This window comes from Haliotis rufescens, unplaced genomic scaffold (genome assembly GCF_023055435.1).
Source record: "Haliotis rufescens isolate VD_foot unplaced genomic scaffold, xgHalRufe1.0.p SCAF_26, whole genome shotgun sequence".
Lineage (NCBI taxonomy): Eukaryota > Metazoa > Mollusca > Gastropoda > Lepetellida > Haliotidae > Haliotis > Haliotis rufescens.
The window spans coordinates 7,660,131-7,682,088 of record NW_025963957.1 but is presented as its reverse complement, the minus strand read 5'-3'; the positions used below and the strand labels follow the sequence as shown (position 1 = coordinate 7,682,088).

Here is a 21,958-nt window from a genome sequence, read left to right as displayed (position 1 = left end):
AACGCTTCATGCTGCTGTGACAACACCAATGCCTCTTTCTTTGACACTGCCCCATGATGTACTCCCCAGAACACTGACATAGTTCATCTATTGACCCGAACCATGCCCTAGACCAGTTTCATTTGTACATATTAGCTCATCGCAATAAAACATATATATTAAGTTAGAAAATTCACCCAGTTGACATTTAGCAAATAAATCAAAAAGGGTTTGCATGAATTGCCATTAGAATGACACTTGTCACAAACTGGCAGATTAAGGGCTACGCAGCTCGTACTTAAGCCATGACCGGACATAATCACTGCGGATTTTACACTGACAGTCATGGAGCGTTTTCTCTGGGTATGTACAATGTAATTGTAACCTGATGTGAACTTTTTACTTCGATGTAGCCGATGTTTTACCCCATTTCCCAAACAGTTTCAATACGTAAATCACACATGTGATGCAATGCCACTCACAATGGCCCTACTCAACGTATAGCATAGTTTATTTGGACGGATGCGTGTCTTTCAGTGGCCGAGTGTATATTTCATTTGTTTCTGCTATATTTCCAAAGGTCCTGTGTATAGCTGCCGGGTTCTCTGTCAACTGTAAGTAATGCGCTGTTGGGGGATGCATGTGATTGTTCCTTACAGTTCGGGAGTTCAATTGGAGAAATAACTATTTATCTACTTACATATTGCAACATTCAAAACAGTTTTCTTGAAGTATCTTATATATTACACCATTCAATACAGTTTACTATAAGTATCGTATATATTACCTCGTAATAAACGAGTCTCTATTATTACAGTATTCATCTCAGTTTACAATAAATCTTATATATAAAGCAGCATTCAATACAGTTTATTATAAATGTCTTTAATATAATAGCATTCAATACTGTTTACTACAAGAATCTTATATATTACCTCGTAGTGAACGAGTCTCTATTATTACAGCATTCAATACAGTTTACGATAAGTATCTTTAATATTACAGCATTCAATACAGTTTACTGCACGTATCTTATTTATTGCTGCATACAATACAGTTTAATATACGTATATTTAATAGTACAGCATTAATACAGTTTACTTTAGGTATTTCTCATAGTACAGTATTCATTTAAGTTTACTATAAAAAACATTATATATTACAGCATTCAATACAACTTAGAACCAGTATCTTATATACAACAACATTCAATACCAGTTTACGATATACATCACTAGTATATTACAGCATCCAATACATTTTGCGATACGTATCTTATGTATTACAGCAATAATTCAGTTTTCAATAAGAATCTCTAATATTACAGTATTCATTTAAGTTTGCTATAAGTATCTTATATATCACAGCATTCAATACAGTTTATGATAAGTATCTTATATATTACAGCTTTCAATACAATTTGCTACAAGTATCTTATATATCACATCATTCAATACCAGTTTACGATATATATCATATACTAGTATATGATATATATACAGTATTCATTTCAGTTTAGTATAAGTATCTTAAAAGTATCTCTTATATTACAGTATTCATTTCAGTTAAGTATAATATCCTATATATAACAGCATTCAATACAGTTTACTTATACGAATCTAATATATTACAGCATTCAAAACAGTTAACCATATGAATCTTATATATTACCTCATTCAAAACAGTTTACTATACGTATCTTATATATAACAGCATTCAAAACAGTTTACGAGAAGCATCTTATATATTACCGCGTCTAATACAGTTTACTATAAGTATCTTTAATAAAACTGCATTCAATACAGTTTACTATAAGTATCCTTAATATTACAGCATTCACAACAGTTTACTAGAAGTATTCTATACAGTACAGTATTCATTACAGTCTACAATAAACATCTTATATAATACAGCATTCAATACAGTTTACTATAAGTATATAAATATTACTGCATTCAATACAGTTTACTACACGTATCTTATATATTACAGCATGCAATACAGTTTACGATAAACATCTTATATATTACAGCATGCAATACAGTTTACTACACGTACCTTATATATTACATCATGCAATACAGTTTACGATAAACATCTTATATATTACAGCATGCAATACAGTTTACTGCACGTATCTTATATATTACAGCATGCAATACAGTTTACGATAAACATCTTATATATTACAGCATGCAATACAGTTTACTGCACGTATCTTATATATTACAGCATGCAATACAGTTAACTGAAAGTATCTTATATATTACAGGATGCATTACAGTTTACGATAAACATCTTTATTTTACAGCATGCAATACAGTTTACTGCACGTAGCTTATATATTACAGCATGCAATACAGTTTACTACACGTATCTTATATATTACAGCATGCAATACAGTTCACTGCACCCATCTTATATATTACAGCATGCAATACAGTTTACGATAAACATCTTATATATTACAGCACGCAATACAGTTTACTGCACGTATCTTTATATTACATCATTCAATACAGTTTACGATAAACATCATATTACACCATTCAATACAGTTTACTATAAGTATCTTTAATATTACAGCATTCAATACAGTTTACTTTAAGTATCTTTAATATTACAGCATTCAATACAGTTTACTATAAGTATCTTTAATATTACAGCATTCAATACAGTTTACTTTAAGTATCTTAATATTACAGCATTCAATACAGTTTACTATAAGTATCTTTAATATTACAGCATTCAATACAGTTTACTTTAAGTATCTTTAATATTACAGCATTCAATACAGTTTACTATAAGTATCTTTAATATTACAGCATTCAATACAGTTTACTTTAAGTATCTTTAATATTACAGCATTCAATACAGTTTACTATAAGTATCTTTAATATTACAGCATTCAATACAGTTTACTATAAGTATTTTATGACCCATAGCATGACCATATCTCATGTTCCTACTTCAGATGGGCTGAGAAGGGCGCCTTATCCGTGTGAACCGGGGGTGAGTGTTTCACACGTCGGATCTCGGTTTATAAATGTCCAATCACTGTAAAACAATGGAACCATGTTAACCTGGGATTGTGTGGGTGAGTTTGGGGTTAAAGGCTCTGTGTTTAAGATCGCTTGCACAAATCGTGTGGTATCTCAGTGGTTAAAGCTTCTCTCTGTCGTCGAAGACCTGCGTTCGTTTCTTCACGGTGAAATCCATTTCTGGTGAGTTTGCTATAACCGTACTCGTTCACTCGTACTCGTGCTGAAAAGGATTTCAGTTGAAGCCTGACACATGTGTATCCGGCTCCAGCACGTGGGGGTATCGAGACTTTGCTGGACAAATACTCATCACCGATGTAATCAAGGACTATCTTCCTTTAAACTCAGCTAAAGATTCACTTCTGTTCTTAGCCCCTTTATCCCCTCCTCGCTAACTGGAAACAGGTGGTTAACAAAGGACTCTTGTTTTTTATTGGAGCTGGACAGAATAAAACGCCCTGCCGCACGTCCTTCACCAAGGTTGCGTCAGCAACTAACACTGACATGTTACTGACACAGGGCAGTCACCAGGGGAGGGATCCCCAATGATAAAGACATTAATCATTTCTATAATTTCAATTGGCTCCTAAAAATAGTAAACATTCACTTATTCGAATGAAGCGCATACAATCCTGCGTGTGGTTTACATGAGACTGTAACATAGGGTAAAACCAATTAATGACAATAGCGATGTGGTTGGAGTGGGAATACACTACGAACAAGACCTAGCCTGGTTGAATCATTTTCACACAAGGATAACATCAACGCAGCTTCTTATCTAACCGACCGGTGAAGATCCGGGGTAGAATAGGTCTTCAGCAACCCATACTTGCCACAAAACGCGACTATGCTTGTCGAAAGAGGAGACTATGCTTGTCGTAAGAGGCGACTAACGGGATCGGGTGGACAGGCTCGCTGACTTGGTTGATGCATGTCATCGTGTCCCAATTGCGTAGACCGATGCTCATGATGTCAATCACTGGAATGTCTGGTCCAGACTCGATTATTTACAGACCGCCGTCATTTAGCTGGCATATTGCTGAGTGCGGCGTTATACAACACACGAACAAACAAGTAAATGTAATCTACCAGTACTGTATAATTATACTGTTTGACGATCGTTTTTGTTTTTGTTTGCAGTTAAATGTGAACTGTACAACTGGAGAATGTCGGTTAGTGTTCAGTTGCAGTCTTCGTCGTTGTGGAGTGCGTCCTGAATGTGTAGGTAAGGGAAAGCTGTATTTGTACTTGTGTTTAAAACTACTATTAGTTTTCATTCATTTTCAATAACATTAGATTATTTTAGTGATAGTGTCAGTGGACGTCATTACATATAGCACACATGACACATGACACCTTCGTGTGTAAGTAGAGTTGTGTTCTAGACGAATACTGTGTGTATTCTGTATGTATGTCACAGTGTACGTGATGTATACGATGAGTATACATATCTGCAAGAGTTTCAGTATTTCATCACTTGGTGAGAACTGTACATTCCTGCTTTACTGAAAGCATGTATTACCCTTTCGTGAAGAGATCACCTATTTGATAACAATACACCTTTAAACTGTTTAATGACATCAGGTGCGGACTATGTTTGGCTAGTCATTTGAACGGGCCCGTCGCCTCTTACGTCTTCCACTGTGCAACTGTACCCTACAACGTCTACTCTATGCCTACACGGATAATCTACTCTCGAAAGACACTTCTATTTTTTACAAAGCACACGTTATCTCTCGCAGAAGTCTCGAACAAAGGTGATTAACATGAAGAGTTTGCGGACTCTCATTAAGTGATGTGGCAGTACAAGCACAGAGGCACTATACAGCTTCAGAGCATAACTAATATACAAACCATTATGTTGAAGTATTCAAATAACAGGTATACCAGGACTCCATCCTTATGTTGTAATATAACAGCCTCTTGAAACATCAGGTCTTCATTCTTACGTTATACCAGAACAGCCCCCTGAAGCATCAGGTCTTCATCCTTATGTTGTACTATAACAGCCCCTTGAAGCATCAGGTCTTCATTTTTACATTATACCAGAACAGCCTCTTGAAGCATCAAGTCTTCATCCTTATGTTGTACTATAACAGCCCCTTGAAGCATCAGGTCTTTATTCTTATGTTGTACTATAACAGCCTCTTGAAGCATCAAGTCTTCATTCTTATGTTGTACTATAACAGCCTCTTGAAGCATCAGGTCTTCATTCTTATGTTGTACTATAACAGCCTCTTGAAGCATCAAGTCTTCATTCTTATGTTGTACTATAACAGCCTCTTGAAACATCAGGTCTTCATTCTTATGATGTACTAAAACAGCCCCTTGAAGCATCAGGTCTTCATTCTTATGTTATACTATAACAGCCTCTTGAAGCATCAAGTCTTCATTCTTATGTTGTACTATAACAGCCCCTTGAAGCATCAGGTCTTCATTCTTATGTTGTACTATAACAGCCTCTTGAAGCATCAAGTCTTCATTCTTATGTTGTACTATAACAGCCTCTTGAAACATCAGGTCTTCATTCTTATGTTGTACTAAAACAGCCCCTTGAAGCATCAGGTCTTCATTCTTATGTTATACTATAACAGCCTCTTGAAGCATCAAGTCTTCATTCTTACGTTATACCAGAACAGACCCTTGAAGCATCATGTCTTCATCCTTACGTTGTTAGAACAGACTCTTGATAAATCAGGTCTTCATCCCTACGTTGTACTATAAAAGCTTATTGAAGCATCAGGTCTTCATTCTTATGTTGTACTATAACAGCCCCTTGAAGCATCAGGTCTTCATTCTTATGTTATACTAGAACAGCCCCTTGAAGCATCATGTCTTCCTTCTTACGTTATACTATAACAGCCTCTTGAAGCATCATGTCTCTTTCTTACGTTATACTATAACAGCCCCTTGAAGCATCAGGTCTTCATTCTTATGTTATACTATAACAGCCTCTTGAAGCATCATGTCTTCATCCTTACGTTGTTAGAACAGACTCTTGATAAATCAGGTCTTCATCCCTACGTTGTACTATAACAGCCTATTGAAGCATCAGGTGTTCGTCCATACGTTGTACTAGAACACCCTCTTGATACACCAGATCTCTACTTCGACGTTACACAATAACAGCTGCTTTAGTCATCATGCCTCTATTCCGATATTATAACAGCCTCATCGTACACCAGACCTCTACCTTGACGTTGTACTAGAACAGCCTCTTGATACACCAGGCCTCTACTCCGACGTTACACTATAACAGCCGCTTGAAGCATCAGGTCTTCATCCTCACGTTGTACTACAACAGCCTCTTGATACACCAGACCTCTACTTCGACGTTACACAATAACAGCCGCTTGATACACCAGGCCTCTATACCGACGTAAAACAATAACAGCCGCTTGATACACCAGGCCTATATACCGACGTTACACTATAACAGCCGCTTGATACACCAGGCCTCTATACCGACGTTACACAATAACAGCCGCTTGATACACCAGGCCTCTACTTCGACGTTACACTATAACAGCCGCTTGATACACCAGGCCTGTATACCGACGTTACACAATAACAGCCGCTTGATACACCAGGCCTCTATACCGACGTTTCACTATAACAGCCGCTTGATACACCAGGCCTCTATACCGACGTTACACAATAACAGCCGCTCGATACACCAGGCCTCTATACCGACGTTACACAATAACAGCCGCTTGATACACCAGGCCTATATACCGACGTTACACAATAACAGCCGCTTGATAAACCAGGCCTCTTTACCGACGTTACACAATAACAGCCGCTTGATACACCAGGCCTATATACCGACGTTACACAATAACAGCCGCTTGATACACCAGGCCTATATACCGACGTTACACTATAACAGCCGCTTGATACACCAGGCCTCTATACCGACGTTACACTATAACAGCCGCTTGATACACCAGGCCTCTATACCGACGTTACACAATAACAGCCGCTTGATACACCAGGCCTCTATACCGACGTTACACAATAACAGCCGCTTGATACACCAGGCCTATATACCGACGTTACACAATAACAGCCGCTTGATACACCAGGCCTATATACCGACGTTACACTATAACAGCCGCTTGATACACCAGGCCTATATACCGACGTTACACAATAACAGCCGCTTGATACACCAGGCCTATATACCGACGTTACACAATAACAGCCGCTTGATACACCAGGCCTCTATACCGACGTTACACAATAACAGCCGCTTGACACACCAGGCCTATATACCGACGTTACACTATAACAGCCGCTTGATACACCAGGCCTATATACCGACGTTACACAATAACAGCCGCTTGATACACCAGGCCTCTATACCGACGTTACACAATAACAGCCGCTTGATACACCAGGCCTCTACTTCGACGTTACACTATAACAGCCGCTTGATACACCAGGCCTCTATACCGACGTTACACAATAACAGCCGCTTGATACACCAGGCCTATATACCGATGTTACACTATAACAGCCGCTTGATACACCAGGCATCTATACCGACGTTACACAATAACAGCCGCTTGATACACCAGGCCTCTATACCGACGTTACACTATAACAGCCGCTTGATACACCAGGCCTATATACCGACGTTACACAATAACAGCCGCTTGATACACCAGGCCTATATACCGACGTTACACTATAACAGCCGCTTGATACACCAGGCCTATATACCGACGTTACACTATAACAGCCGCTTGATACACCAGGCCTCTATACCGACGTTACACTATAACAGCCGCTTGATACACCAGGCCTCTATACCGACGTTACACAATAACAGCCGCTTGATACACCAGGCCTCTATACCGACGTTAGACTATAACAGCCGCTTGATACACCAGGCCTATATACCGACGTTACACAATAACAGCCGCTTGATACACCAGGCCTATATACCGACGTTACACTATAACAGCCGCTTGATACACCAGGCCTATATACCGACGTTACACTATAACAGCCGCTTGATACACCAGGCCTATATACCGACGTTACACTATAACAGCCGCTTGATACACCAGGCCTCTATACCGACGTTACACTATAACAGCCGCTTGATACACCAGGCCTATATACCGACGTTACACAATAACAGCCGCTTGATACACCAGGCCTATATACCGACGTTACACAATAACAGCCGCTTGATACACCAGGCCTTTATACCGACGTTACACAATAACAGCCGCTTGATACACCAGGCCTTTATACCGACGTTACACAATAACAGCCGCTTGATACACCAGGCCTTTATACCGACGTAAAACAATAACAGCCGCTTGATACACCAGGCCTGTATACCGACGTTACACTATAACAGCCGCTTGATACACCAGGCCTGTATACCGACGTTACACTTTAACAGCCGCTTGATACACCGGGCCTATATACCGACGTTACACAATAACAGCCGCTTGATACACCAGGCCTATATACCGACGTAAAACAATAACAGCCGCTTGATACACCAGGCCTCTATACCGACGTTACACTATAACAGCCGCTTGATACCCCAGGCCTATATACCGACGTTACACTATAACAGCCGCTTGATACACCAGGCCTATATACCGACGTTACACTATAACAGCCGCTTGATACACCAGGCCTATATACCGACGTTACACTATAACAGCCGCTTGATACACCAGGCCTCTATACCGACGTAAAACAATAACAGCCGCTTGATACACCAGGCCTATATACCGACGTAAAACAATAACAGCCGCTTGATACACCAGGCCTATATACCGACGTTACACTATAACAGCCGCTTGATACACCAGGCCTCTATACCGACGTTACACTATAACAGCCGCTTGATACACCAGGCCTATATACCGACGTTACACTATAACAGCCGCTTGATACACCAGGCCTATATACCGACGTTACACAATAACAGCCGCTTGATACACCAGGCCTATATACCGACGTTACACAATAACAGCCGCTTGATACACCAGGCCTATATACCGACGTTACACTATAACAGCCGCTTGATACACCAGGCCTCTATACCGACGTTACACTATAACAGCCGCTTGATACACCAGGCCTATATACCGACGTTACACTATAACAGCCGCTTGATACACCAGGCCTATATACCGACGTTACACAATAACAGCCGCTTGATACACCAGGCCTCTATACCGACGTTACACAATAACAGCCGCTTGATACACCAGGCCTCTATACCGACGTTACACTATAACAGCCGCTTGATACTCCAGGCCTATATACCGACGTTACACTATAACAGCCGCTTGATACACCAGGCCTATATACCGACGTTACACTATAACAGCCGCTTGATACACCAGGCCTATATACCGACGTTACACAATAACAGCCGCTTGATACACCAGGCCTATATACCGACGTTACACAATAACAGCCGCTTGATACACCAGGCCTCTATACCGACGTTACACAATAACAGCCGCTTGATACACCAGGCCTCTATACCGACGTTACACTATAACAGCCGCTTGATACTCCGGGCCTCTTTTCCGACGTTATACTCGTTTACAATGACATTTGGAGTCGCAGGTCTCGCTAGTAGCATTATGTTTCCTACTGTCATGTGGTCGCTCGCATGTGGCTTCAGTTCAACTGCATTGCATCCCACATGAGATGTGTTGATCTTGACGTGATTATTTGTTTTGTGTAACTTCCAACAGATCCTTCACCGGCACCATCAATTAACTGTACCATTGGAAAACCTACCATTGACACCAACCTCCAGGAAATCTCTTGTGCGCCAGACGGGTCATGTCCAGCAACCACTGGGTGTGTTCGAGGTCCCCCAGCCAAGCCAGGAGTGTGTTGTTTTAATCCTTCTTCAGGACCTCCGAGACCTCCGGGACCTCCGGGACCTCCGAGACCTCCAGGTTGTCAATCCTCTCCATTAGGGTTAGGGTTAAGGTTAGGGTTAGGGTCAGGGTCAGGACCTACAGGTTGTCAGTCCTCTTCATTAGGGTTAGGGTTAGGGTTAGGGTTAGGGTTAGGGTTAGGGTTAGATTTAGGGTTAGGGTCAGGACCGCTTCATTGTGTGTTGCTCAACACAGATGCCATCGATGTGCATACTCCCTCCCTGAATGAACTATGAATCTTGTATTTTATCATTGATTGACTCTTCGACAATAGATTACCTAAATACGTAGTCATTAACATGTAAGTTTATGGTAGTGAAGAATTATTAACAACTATGAAGGCACAGAAATATATCAGTTCGTTTCAGCTCAAAGAGAAAGAGAAATATGAACCTGATGGAAATAATGATGGTATTGACAAATATGATGTCAGATATACAGCAGGTTTGAATGTATCCATGGAATTACTTTGGTGGGTGGGCTTATCACCTTTAAGTGACTATATGACGTCAACGCCAGAGAATACCCAGCCCAGGTTCCAGTGGGCGTCAAAGATAGAACAGCAGGTGACACTTTATGAAGGGATCAACATAAAGAACTACCTCAAAATAAATAAAAATCGATTTACTTCAAAAAATAATTTTCATGTTTAATTGTCGCCATTTCTGTTGTCTGGAATACTTACGTAAAGTCATAGGCAATAAATGTACTTGCAGCAAGTAATGTTTTTATTGACCGATATTAACATGACGAAAGCGAAATCCAATGTTGGAGATGCCAGATGAACAATCGCCTTATTGGTCGTGATGTTGATCACTGGATTGTCTGGTCCAGGCTCGAGTGTTACAGGCCGCCGTCTCATGTCAGGGGTACTGCTGTGAGGCCTTAGGCAACACACAGAGACTTACCTTTCATGAACAGTGTGTGAGTGACGGGCGCTACCAGTAGAGCGCGAGATGTGTGAGTGACGGGCGCCAGCAGTAGAGCGCGAGATGTGTGAGTGACGGGTGATACCAGTAGAGCGCGAGATGTGTGAGCGACGGGTGCTACCAGTAGAGCGCGAGATGTGTAAGTGACGGGTGATACCAGTAGAGCGCGAGATGTGTGAGCGACGGGTGATACCAGTAGAGCGCGAGATGTGTAAGTGACGGGTGATACCAGTAGAGAGCGAGATGTGTGAGTGACGGGTGATACCAGTAGAGCGCGAGATGTGTGAGGGACGGGTGCTACCAGTAGAGCGCGAGATGTGTAAGTGACGGGTGCTACCAGTAGAGCGCGAGATGTGTGAGCGACGGGTGATACCAGTAGAGCGCGAGATGTGTGAGGGACGGGTGCTACCAGTAGAGCGCGAGATGTGTGAGTGACGGGTGATACCAGTAGAGCGCGAGATGTGTGAGTGACGGGTGATACCAGTAGAGCGCGAGATGTGTGAGTGACGGGTGATACCAGTAGAGCGCGAGATGTGTGAGTGACGGGTGATACCAGTAGAGCGCGAGATGTGTGAGTGACGGGTGATGCCAGTAGAGCGCGAGATGTGTAAGTGAAGGGTGATACCAGTAGAGCGCGAGATGTGTGAGTGACGGGTGATACCAGTAGAGCGCGAGATGTGTGAGCGACGGGTGCTACCAGTAGAGCGCGAGATGTGTGAGTGACGGGTGCTACCAGTAGAGCGCGAGATGTGTGAGTGACGGGTGATACCAGTAGAGCGCGAGATGTGTGAGTGACGGGTGATACCAGTAGAGCGCGAGATGTGTGAGTGACGGGTGATACCAGTAGAGCGCGAGATGTGTGAGTGACGGGTGATACCAGTAGAGCGCGAGATGTGTGAGTGACGGGTGATACCAGTAGAGCGCGAGATGTGTAAGTGAAGGGTGATACCAGTAGAGCGCGAGATGTGTGAGTGACGGGTGATACCAGTAGAGCGCGAGATGTGTGAGTGACGGGTGCTACCAGTAGAGCGCGAGATGTGTAAGTGACGGGTGCTACCAGTAGAGCGCGAGATGTGTAAGTGACGGGTGATACCAGTAGAGCGCGAGATGTGTAAGTGACGGGTGCTACCAGTAGAGCGCGAGATGTGTGAGCGACGGGTGATACCAGTAGAGCGCGAGATGTGTAAGTGACGGGTGCTACCAGTAGAGCGCGAGATGTGTAAGTGACGGGTGCTACCAGTAGAGCGCGAGATGTGTAAGTGACGGGTGATACCAGTAGAGCGCGAGATGTGTGAGCGACGGGTGCTACCAGTAGAGCGCGAGATGTGTGAGTGACGGGTGCTACCAGTAGAGCGCGAGATGTGTGAGTGACGGGTGCTACCAGTAGAGCGCGAGATGTGTAAGTGACGGGTGCTACCAGTAGAGCGCGAGATGTGTGAGCGACGGGTGCTACCAGTAGAGCGCGAGATGTGTAAGTGACGGGTGCTACCAGTAGAGCGCGAGATGTGTAAGTGACGGGTGATACCAGTAGAGCGCGAGATGTGTGAGCGACGGGTGCTACCAGTAGAGCGCGAGATGTGTGAGCGACGGGTGATACCAGTAGAGCGCGAGATGTGTAAGTGACGGATGATACCAGTAGAGCGCGAGATGTGTGAGCGACGGGTGCTACCAGTAGAGCGCGAGATGTGTAAGTGACGGGTGCTACCAGTAGAGCGCGAGATGTGTGAGTGACGGGTGCTACCAGTAGAGCGCGAGATGTGTAAGTGACGGGTGCTACCAGTAGAGCGCGAGATGTGTGAGTGACGGGTGATACCAGTAGAGCGCGAGACGTGTGAGTGACGGGTGCTACCAGTAGAGCGCGAGACGTGTGAGTGACGGGTGCTACCAGTAGAGCGCGAGATGTGTGAGCGACGGGTGCTACCAGTAGAGCGCGAGATGTGTGAGCGACGGGTGCTACCAGTAGAGCGCGAGATGTGTGAGGGACGGGTGCTACCAGTAGAGCGCGAGATGTGTGAGTGACGGGTGATACCAGTAGAGCGCGAGATGTGTAAGGGACGGGTGATACCAGTAGAGCGCGAGATGTGTAAGTGACGGGTGATACCAGAAGAGCGCGAGATGTGTGAGTGACGGGTGATACCAGTAGAGCGCGAGATGTGTGAGCGACGGGTGCTACCAGTAGAGCGCGAGATGTGTAAGGGACGGGTGCTACCAGTAGCACGCGAGATGTGTGAGTGACGGGTGCTACCAGTAGAGCGCGAGATGTGTAAGTGACGGGTGCTACCAGTAGAGCGCGAGATGTGTAAGTGACGGGTGATACCAGTAGAGCGCGAGATGTGTGAGCGACGGGTGCTACCAGTAGAGCGCGAGATGTGTGAGCGACGGGTGATACCAGTAGAGCGCGAGATGTGTGAGTGACGGGTGCTACCAGTAGAGCGCGAGATGTGTAAGTGACGGGTGCTACCAGTAGAGCGCGAGATGTGTGAGCGACGGGTGATACCAGTAGAGCGCGAGACGTGTGAGTGACGGGCGCTACCAGTAGAGCGCGAGACGTGTGAGTGACGGGTGCTACCAGTAGAGCGCGAGAGGTATACGCTTTTCGCGAACACATGTCATCACCTATTTTCAGGGATCCATTCAAATAATGTTCACGACTGGTTGGCTTTTCCCACCCATAAAATATATTTCGGCAGATAATCGTGACTGGCTTTTCTCTGACGTTGATGTTTTGCAGCCCCTATTTTAGCTCTGAGACCTGTCAATATCATGGATGCAAATTCAGAATGTACTGTTACATATTTTTCTGTATTTCTTTTGTTAAGGACCACCACAACCAGATCCAAATCCTTTAGACCCTTGCTTCCCTGGCGTGAGTCTCATTTTGTCAAGGATCTATCAGTGTGCAAACAGGCAACATTGCTTGATAACGGCGTTAGAACCTATACTACTCAAAAGAAGTTAAAGAACACCAGATATATAATACACGATTTAGCAAATTGGTCATGGCATTATGTGTTATAACATTACTATCATCTAATGTTTGGCAACATGTTGCACCGAGTCTGGGGTATTGCTGATCCTCCTGACACTTTCTGGAAACACTTCTGGTAGTCATGCAAATGAATTGAAAACATGAGCAAAACACAGGAATATTGTCGCCCAAACACAACGCTGCACCTGTCCTTAGCAACAACCAACACAATTTTCATGCTCAGCATATGAAAGTGGTGATGTTCATGGTGCACGTGCATGCTTTCCCTTTAAGAAGGCGATGATGATGATCGTGTTATCACACTTTCCAAAACCATGCCACAGAGACGACATCTGACTGATGTTGATAGAGGACGAGCTATTGGTTGGCTCCAGGATTGCCTTTCTTTACCTGAAGTGGGCAGAAGATTGCAGGTGTCTCCCTCTGTCATTCACACCTTTGGCATCGTTTTGCTGCCACTGGCGGAGTGCAAGAGCGACATCGTTCTGGACGGCCAAGGTGTACCTCACAACGTGATGACCGATACCTGGTTCTCCAAGCACTCAGGCAGCGTACATCAACAGCAAACAACCTCAGGTTACAGTTAAGGGCTGTCAATAACACTGTCGTTAGTGATCAGTCGGTGCGAAACCGTTTACGAGCTGCGCACTTGAGAAGTCGACGACAAGCAGTGAGACCACCTTTACGTCCAGTTCACAGAACAGCACGTCTGGCTTGGTGTCGACAACATGTGCGTTGGAACAGACAGCAATGGTCTCGTGTACTGTTTACAGACGAGTCGCGATTCTGTTTGCAGCTCAATGATGGAAGAATACGGGTGTGGCGTCGTACTGGAGAGAGATTCACTGATGCCACAGTACGTGAACGTGTCGCTTTTGGTGGGGGATCAGTGATGGTATGGGAAGGATTCAGTTGGAATCATAGGACTCCTCTGTACCATATTGTGGGGAATCTGAATGCTGCCAGGTACCGTGATGAGATTCTTGAACCCCTGGTATTGCCCACACTTCGTCAGATTGGTCAAGGTGCTATCCTTCAGGACGACAATGCAAGACCCCATCGCGCTCGGATTATCACTGACTATCACAGACAAAGGCAGATTACCGTTATGCAATGGCCTTCTTATTCGCCAGATCTGGCGCCCATTGAACATCTTTGGGATGCCTTGGGAAGAGCCGTTCAAGCTAACCACCCAACTCCTGTTAATCTCCAGCAACCAGATTTCTTCATCAGGAATAGCAAGCAATTCCACAGACAACACTGCGGCAGCTTGTTCGATCTATGCGTAGAAGATGTCAGAACTGTATTGCTTCCAGGGGTGGGCCTACCCGATATTGAAGGAACAGGATTATCCTGAACTGTAGTGTGTGACTTTTGATTTATAGGGTACATGCAATGCATATTGATTTGCTCTGGTCAGCTGTATGCCAGCGTTTCTTTCGTCAATGAAATGTCATGATTAAATACTTATCTTTCCCAATCAGTGTTGTTCCTGTGGCCACGATTTATTTTTTGAGTGATTTTGATAACTTATTTGGGTGTTCTTTAACTTCTTTTGAGTAGTATACACCGAAACGTCGCTTGTAATTGTGATAAAGAAGTTGTTCATCCATAAATTCTTATCCTTACTTATCCTTTCTTTCTATGTTGTTACCCAGTAGTACTTTAAACACAATCCATGAATACGTCAGCGTGATACGTCTCTGTTAAAGAGATGGGCACGACTTTCAGAAATAGTTATATATTGATTCATCGTGTTATAATTCTGTGTGTTTGCACTTCCATACCCTAACTTGGCCTTCCTTTCTTTGCCCGTCCTCCATGACACAATTTGATAACAGTTCTCAATGGTTGCTTGACAGAAAAATGTGAACTGCACAAGTGGAGAATGTCGCTTGATGGCAGATTGCCAACACCAGAGTTGCCCGGCACTTCCGTATTGTGTTGGTAAGGAAACGTTATTGTACTTTTCTTTATATCGTCACCACGATTGTCTTGTTGTGTATGTAGCAAGCATACCATTATTACCCATATCAAACACATACAAGCAGGCCGGTACAATATATATAACACAGAGATATCACAAAGACATCATCACCACGTTCAGCACATAACACAGTGTAGTTGCTGAACAGTTTGAGTATGATGATGAAACGCAGGTATCATCCTCAACTAATACAAGAGGCAAACACCGGTATGATGGTCAACCTGTAAATTAACGCAGAGTCATCAACTAACAAACGACTAAAGGAAACTTTATTTTATTGACGATTTCAAAGTGTTCGCTGTTGCCTTGTGAGCTGCGTGGTGACTTAGCGTCGCCGCTGGAAGGATTTTATGTATGCTGCACAAGGCCATGCGTCATGCTGCAAACAGGAAGCAGGAAGCATATGCACATTACGACTTTCACGTGTATCCGTGTCCCTGTGGGTAATGTTACCACTTACACTTATTATTTCACAGTCTTTCCTTGCGATCAGGTGTGGTCTTTGCAAAGGATTGTGTTTGACATTAATTTCTTTTCTATCTTATTATATCATCCACAGCTCCTTCGCCGAACGTGACAGTCCCATGTCCTATCGGTAAATCTGCTATCGACCGCAACCTCCGCGAGTTCTCGTGTTTACGAAACAGAGACGCTTGCCCAGGATCCACTGGCTGTGTGGTCGGCGCTCAGGGATCAGCAGCCGTTTGTTGTTACAGACCTCCACTTGTACCAGGTAGACGCATCATGCAGTTCAACACTGGTGTTTCTGATGTTTGGAATACCTGCGTTACAATAAATATTCTTTACGAACATAAATAATTTATTGGCAGATAGTAACATGATACATGGAGAGTAGCATGCAGTTGATTTGTTGACACATTCCGTAGCATGGCTTTCCATCTTTAGGTTGGACAACGACAAACCACCGCTTCACTAAAGGGTTCCCATCTACTTCTGAGAATAGCAATAACATGGCTGCAAGTTCACAATGCACTTTTATTTATTTGTCTGTATTTCTTCTGTTAAGGACCAACACCGACCGATCCAAATCCTTTAGATCCTTGCTTCCCTGGTGTGAGTCTCATTTTATATATTATGTCAAGTCTCATTTTATATATTATGTCAAGGATCTATCAGTGTGCAAACAGGCAACATTGCTTGATAACGGCGTTAGAACCTACACCGAAACGTCGCTTTTAATTGTGATAAAGAAGTTGTTCATCCATAAATTCTTATCCTTACTTATCCTTTCTTTCTATGTTGTTACCCAGTAGTACTTTAGACACAATCCATGAATACGTCAGCGTGATACGCCCTGTATCTGTCGCTGTTGCCACTCTGTTAAAGAGATGGGCACGACTTTCAGAAATAATTATATATTGATTCATCGTGTTATAATTCTGTGTGTTTGCACTTCCATACCCTAACTTGGCCTTCCTTTCTTTGCCCGTCCTCCATGACACAATTTGATAACAGTTCTCAATGGTTGCTTGACAGAAAAATGTGAACTGCACAGCTGGAGAATGTCGCTTGATGGCAGATTGCCAACACCAGAGTTGCCCGGCACTTCCGTATTGTGTTGGTAAGGAAACGTTATTGTACTTTTCTTTATATCGTCACCACGATTGTCTTGTTGTGTATGTAGCAAGCATACCATTATTACCCATATCAAACACATACAAGCAGGCCGGTACAATATATATAACACAGAGATATCACAAAGACATCCCCACCACGTTCTGCACATAACACAGTGTAGTTGCAGAACAGTTTGAGTATGATGATGAAACGCAGGTATCATCCTCAACTAATACAAGAGGCAAACACCAGTATGATGGTCAACCTGTAAATTAACGCAAAGTCATCAACTAACAAACGACTAAAGGAAACTTTATTTTATTGACGATTTCAAAGTGTTCGCTGTTGCCTTGTGAGCTGCGTGGTGACTTAGCGTCGCCGCTGGAAGGATTTTATGTATGCTGCACAAGGCCATGCGTCATGCTGCAAACAGGAAGCAGGAAGCATATGCACATTACGACTTTCACGTGTATCCGTGCCCCTGTGGGTAATGTTACCACTTACACTTATTATTTCACAGTCTTTCCTTGCGATCAGGTGTGGTCTTTGCAAAGGATTGTGTTTGACATTAATTTCTTTTCTATCTTATTATATCATCCACAGCTAATTCGCCGAACGTGACAGTCCCATGTCCTATCGGTAAATCTGCTATCGACCGCAACCTCCGCGAGTTCTCGTGTTTACGAAACAGAGACGCTTGCCCAGGATCCACTGGCTGTGTGGTCGGCGCTCAGGGATCAGCAGCCGTTTGTTGTTACAGACCTCCACTGGTACCAGGTAGACGCATCATGCAGTTCAACACTGGTGTTTCTGATGTTTGGAATACCTGCGTTACAATAAATATTCTTTACGAACATAAATAATTTATTGGCAGATAGTAACATGATACATGGAGAGTAGCATGCAGTTGATTTGTTGACACATTCCGTAGCATGGCTTTCCATCTTTAGGTTGGACAACGACAAACCACCGCTTCACTAAAGGGTTCCCATCTACTTCTGAGAATAGCAATAACATGGCTGCAAGTTCACAATGCACTTTTATTTATTTGTCTGTATTTCTTCTGTTAAGGACCAACACCGACCGATCCAAATCCTTTAGATCCTTGCTTCCCTGGTGTGAGTCTCATTTTATATATTATGTCATGTCTCATTTTATATATTATGTCAAGGATCTATCAGTGTGCAAACAGGCAACATTGCTTGATAACGGCGTTAGAACCTACACCGAAACGTCGCTTTTAATTGTGATAAAGAAGTTGTTCATCCATAAATTCTTATCCTTACTTATCCTTTCTTTCTATGTTGTTACCCAGTAGTACTTTAGATACAATCCATGAATACGTCAGCGTGAAACGCCCTGTATCTGTCGCTGTTGCCACTCTGTTAAAGAGATGGGCACGACTTTCAGAAATAATTATATATTGATTCATCGTGTTATAATTCTGTGTGTTTGCACTTCCATACCCTAACTTGGCCTTCCTTTCTTTGCCCGTCCTCCATGACACAATTTGATAACAGTTCTCAATGGTTGCTTGACAGAAAAATGTGAACTGCACAGCTGGAGAATGTCGCTTGATGGCAGATTGCCAACACCAGAGTTGCCCGGCACTTCCGTATTGTGTTGGTAAGGAAACGTTATTGTACTTTTCTTTATATCGTCACCACGATTGTCTTGTTGTGTATGTAGCAAGCATACCATTATTACCCATATCAAACACATACAAGCAGGCCGGTACAATATATATAACACAGAGATATCACAAAGACATCATCACCACGTTCTGCACATAACACAGTGTAGTTGCTGAACAGTTTGAGTATGATGATGAAACGCAGGTATCATCCTCAACTAATACAAGAGGCAAACACCGGTATGATGGTCAACCTGTAAATTAACGCAAAGTCATCAACTAACAAACGACTAAAGGAAACTTTATTTTATTGACGATTTCAAAGTGTTCGCTGTTGCCTTGTGAGCTGCGTGGTGACTTAGCGTCGCCGCTGGAAGGATTTTATGTATGCTGCACAAGGCCATGCGTCATGCTGCAAACAGGAAGCAGGAAGCATATGCACATTACGACTTTCACGTGTATCCGTGTCCCTGTGGGTAATGTTACCACTTACACTTATTATTTCACAGTCTTTCCTTGCGATCAGGTGTGGTCTTTGCAAAGGATTGTGTTTGACATTAATTTCTTTTCTATCTTATTATATCATCCACAGCTAATTCGCCGAACGTTACAGTCCCATGTCCTATCGGTAAATCTGCTATCGACCGCAACCTCCGCGAGTTCTCGTGTTTACGAAACAGAGACGCTTGCCCAGGATCCACTGGCTGTGTGGTCGGCGCTCAGGGATCAGCAGCCGTTTGTTGTTACAGACCTCCACTTGTACCAGGTAGACGCATCATGCAGTTCAACACTGGTGTTTCTGATGTTTGGAATACCTGCGTTACAATAAATATTCTTTACGAACATAAATAATTTATTGGCAGATAGTAACATGATACATGGAGAGTAGCATGCAGTTGATTTGTTGACACATTCCGTAGCATGGCTTTCCATCTTTAGGTTGGACAACGACAAACCACCGCTTCACTAAAGGGTTCCCATCTACTTCTGAGAATAGCAATAACATGGCTGCAAGTTCACAATGCACTTTTATTTATTTGTCTGTATTTCTTCTGTTAAGGACCAACACCGACCGATCCAAATCCTTTAGATCCTTGCTTCCCTGGTGTGAGTCTCATTTTGATATCTTTGTCTGACCATTGAATGACTACATACTATTCATCACATTAAATATATGTATTTGTGTGTTAGCCGGGAATATCAATATATCTTTCCCCATGTATATTCACTGGTAGCACCATTGCTTTTGACACATGTCATAACTATTACATGTTGAAACTACAGACGAACGGGTAATTCTATTCTATTCTATTCCCTCATGTTATAAACACTTTCTTTCAGAAAAATGTGAACTGCACAGCAGGTGAATGTCGGCTGGTAGCAGACTGCTCTCGAAAAGGATGTCCTGCCGGCCCCACATGTGTTGGTATGTCTTTGATAGCTATCGTGGTTGAGGACAGACACATGCAGATGTCCTGCTGACCCCACGTGTGTTGGTATGTCTTTGATAGCTATCGTGGTTGAGGACAGACACATGCAGATGTCCTGCTGACCCCACGTGTGTTGGTATGTCTTTGATAGGTATCGTGGTTGAAGACAGACACATGCAGATGTCCTGCTGACCCCACGTGTGTTGGTATGTCTTTGATAGGTATCGTGGTTGAAGACAGACACATGGTATGCATGCATGTGTCTGTCTTCAACCATGATACCTATCAAAGACCTACCATGTGTCTTTGATAGCTATCGTGGTTGAGGACAGACACATGCAGATGTCCTGCTGACCCCACGTGTGTTGGTATGTCTTTGATAGCTATCGTGGTTGAGGACAGACACATGCAGATGTCCTGCTGACCCCACGTGTGTTGGTATGTCTTTGATAGGTATCGTTGTTGAAGACAGACACATGCAGATGTCCTGCTGACCCCACGTGTGTTGGTATGTCTTTGATAGCTATCGTGGTTGAGGACAGACACATGCAGATGTCCTGCTGACCCCACGTGTGTTGGTATGTCTTTGATAGGTATCGTGGTTGAAGACAGACACATGCAGATGTCCTGCTGACCCCACGTGTGTTGGTATGTCTTTGATAGGTATCGTGGTTGAAGACAGACACATGCAGATGTCCTGCTGACCCCACGTGTGTTGGTATGTCTTTGATAGCTATCGTGGTTGAGGACAGACACATGCAGATGTCCTGCTGACCCCACGTGTGTTGGTATGTCTTTGATAGGTATCGTGGTTGAAGACAGACACATGCAGATGTCCTGCTGACCCCACGTGTGTTGGTATGTCTTTGATAGGTATCGTTGTTGAAGACAGACACATGCAGATGTCCTGCTGACCCCACGTGTGTTGGTATGTCTTTGATAGCTATCGTGGTTGAGGACAGACACATGCAGATGTCCTGCTGACCCCACGTGTGTTGGTATGTCTTTGATAGGTATCGTGGTTGAAGACAGACACATGCAGATGTCCTGCTGACCCCACGTGTGTTGGTATGTCTTTGATAGGTATCGTTGTTGAAGACAGACACATGCAGATGTCCTGCTGACCCCACGTGTGTTGGTATGTCTTTGATAGCTATCGTGGTTGAGGACAGACACATGCAGATGTCCTGCTGACCCCACGTGTGTTGGTATGTCTTTGATAGCTATCGTGGTTGAGGACAGACACATGCAGATGTCCATAGTTGAGGCAAATGTGACACAAAAGTGGGTGGGCGTACATGTTTAATAGACATATTTATTAGAACTAACCAATAGCACTGGATGAGGTTATTCATACTTTGACTTGAGTTGTGATGGTTACCCATCAACTGTTTTCAGCAGACTGTTCATCACATCTGCAACATTTCTATATAAACATCATATTAAGTGTATTTTGAACT

The 21,958-nt window shown here is 43.3% G+C and overlaps 1 protein-coding gene across 4 annotated transcripts in view; it reads left to right on the top strand.

Annotated features, from left to right (window-relative positions):
• Nucleotides 1-265: 265 nt before the first annotated feature.
• LOC124137310 (uncharacterized protein ZC84.1) overlaps nucleotides 266-21,958 on the top strand; it is a 54,522-nt gene continuing 32,829 nt past the window's right edge. For 3 of the 4 annotated variants that reach the window (XM_048402509.1, XM_048402508.1, XM_048402507.1), the window contains exons 1-16: nucleotides 266-342; nucleotides 560-593; nucleotides 2,954-2,991; nucleotides 4,161-4,245; nucleotides 9,761-9,970; nucleotides 13,701-13,747; nucleotides 15,733-15,817; nucleotides 16,417-16,590; nucleotides 16,885-16,931; nucleotides 17,355-17,439; nucleotides 18,039-18,212; nucleotides 18,507-18,553; nucleotides 18,977-19,061; nucleotides 19,661-19,834; nucleotides 20,129-20,175; nucleotides 20,410-20,494. In XM_048402509.1, coding sequence (XP_048258466.1) covers nucleotides 325-342; nucleotides 560-593; nucleotides 2,954-2,991; nucleotides 4,161-4,245; nucleotides 9,761-9,970; nucleotides 13,701-13,747; nucleotides 15,733-15,817; nucleotides 16,417-16,590; nucleotides 16,885-16,931; nucleotides 17,355-17,439; nucleotides 18,039-18,212; nucleotides 18,507-18,553; nucleotides 18,977-19,061; nucleotides 19,661-19,834; nucleotides 20,129-20,175; nucleotides 20,410-20,494 — 1,435 coding nt within the window. In that variant the 5' untranslated portion in view covers nucleotides 266-324. The remainder of the gene's footprint in view (nucleotides 343-559; nucleotides 594-2,953; nucleotides 2,992-4,160; nucleotides 4,246-9,760; nucleotides 9,971-13,700; nucleotides 13,748-15,732; nucleotides 15,818-16,416; nucleotides 16,591-16,884; nucleotides 16,932-17,354; nucleotides 17,440-18,038; nucleotides 18,213-18,506; nucleotides 18,554-18,976; nucleotides 19,062-19,660; nucleotides 19,835-20,128; nucleotides 20,176-20,409; nucleotides 20,495-21,958) is intronic. The other variant, XM_048402510.1, reaches the window with a different exon arrangement.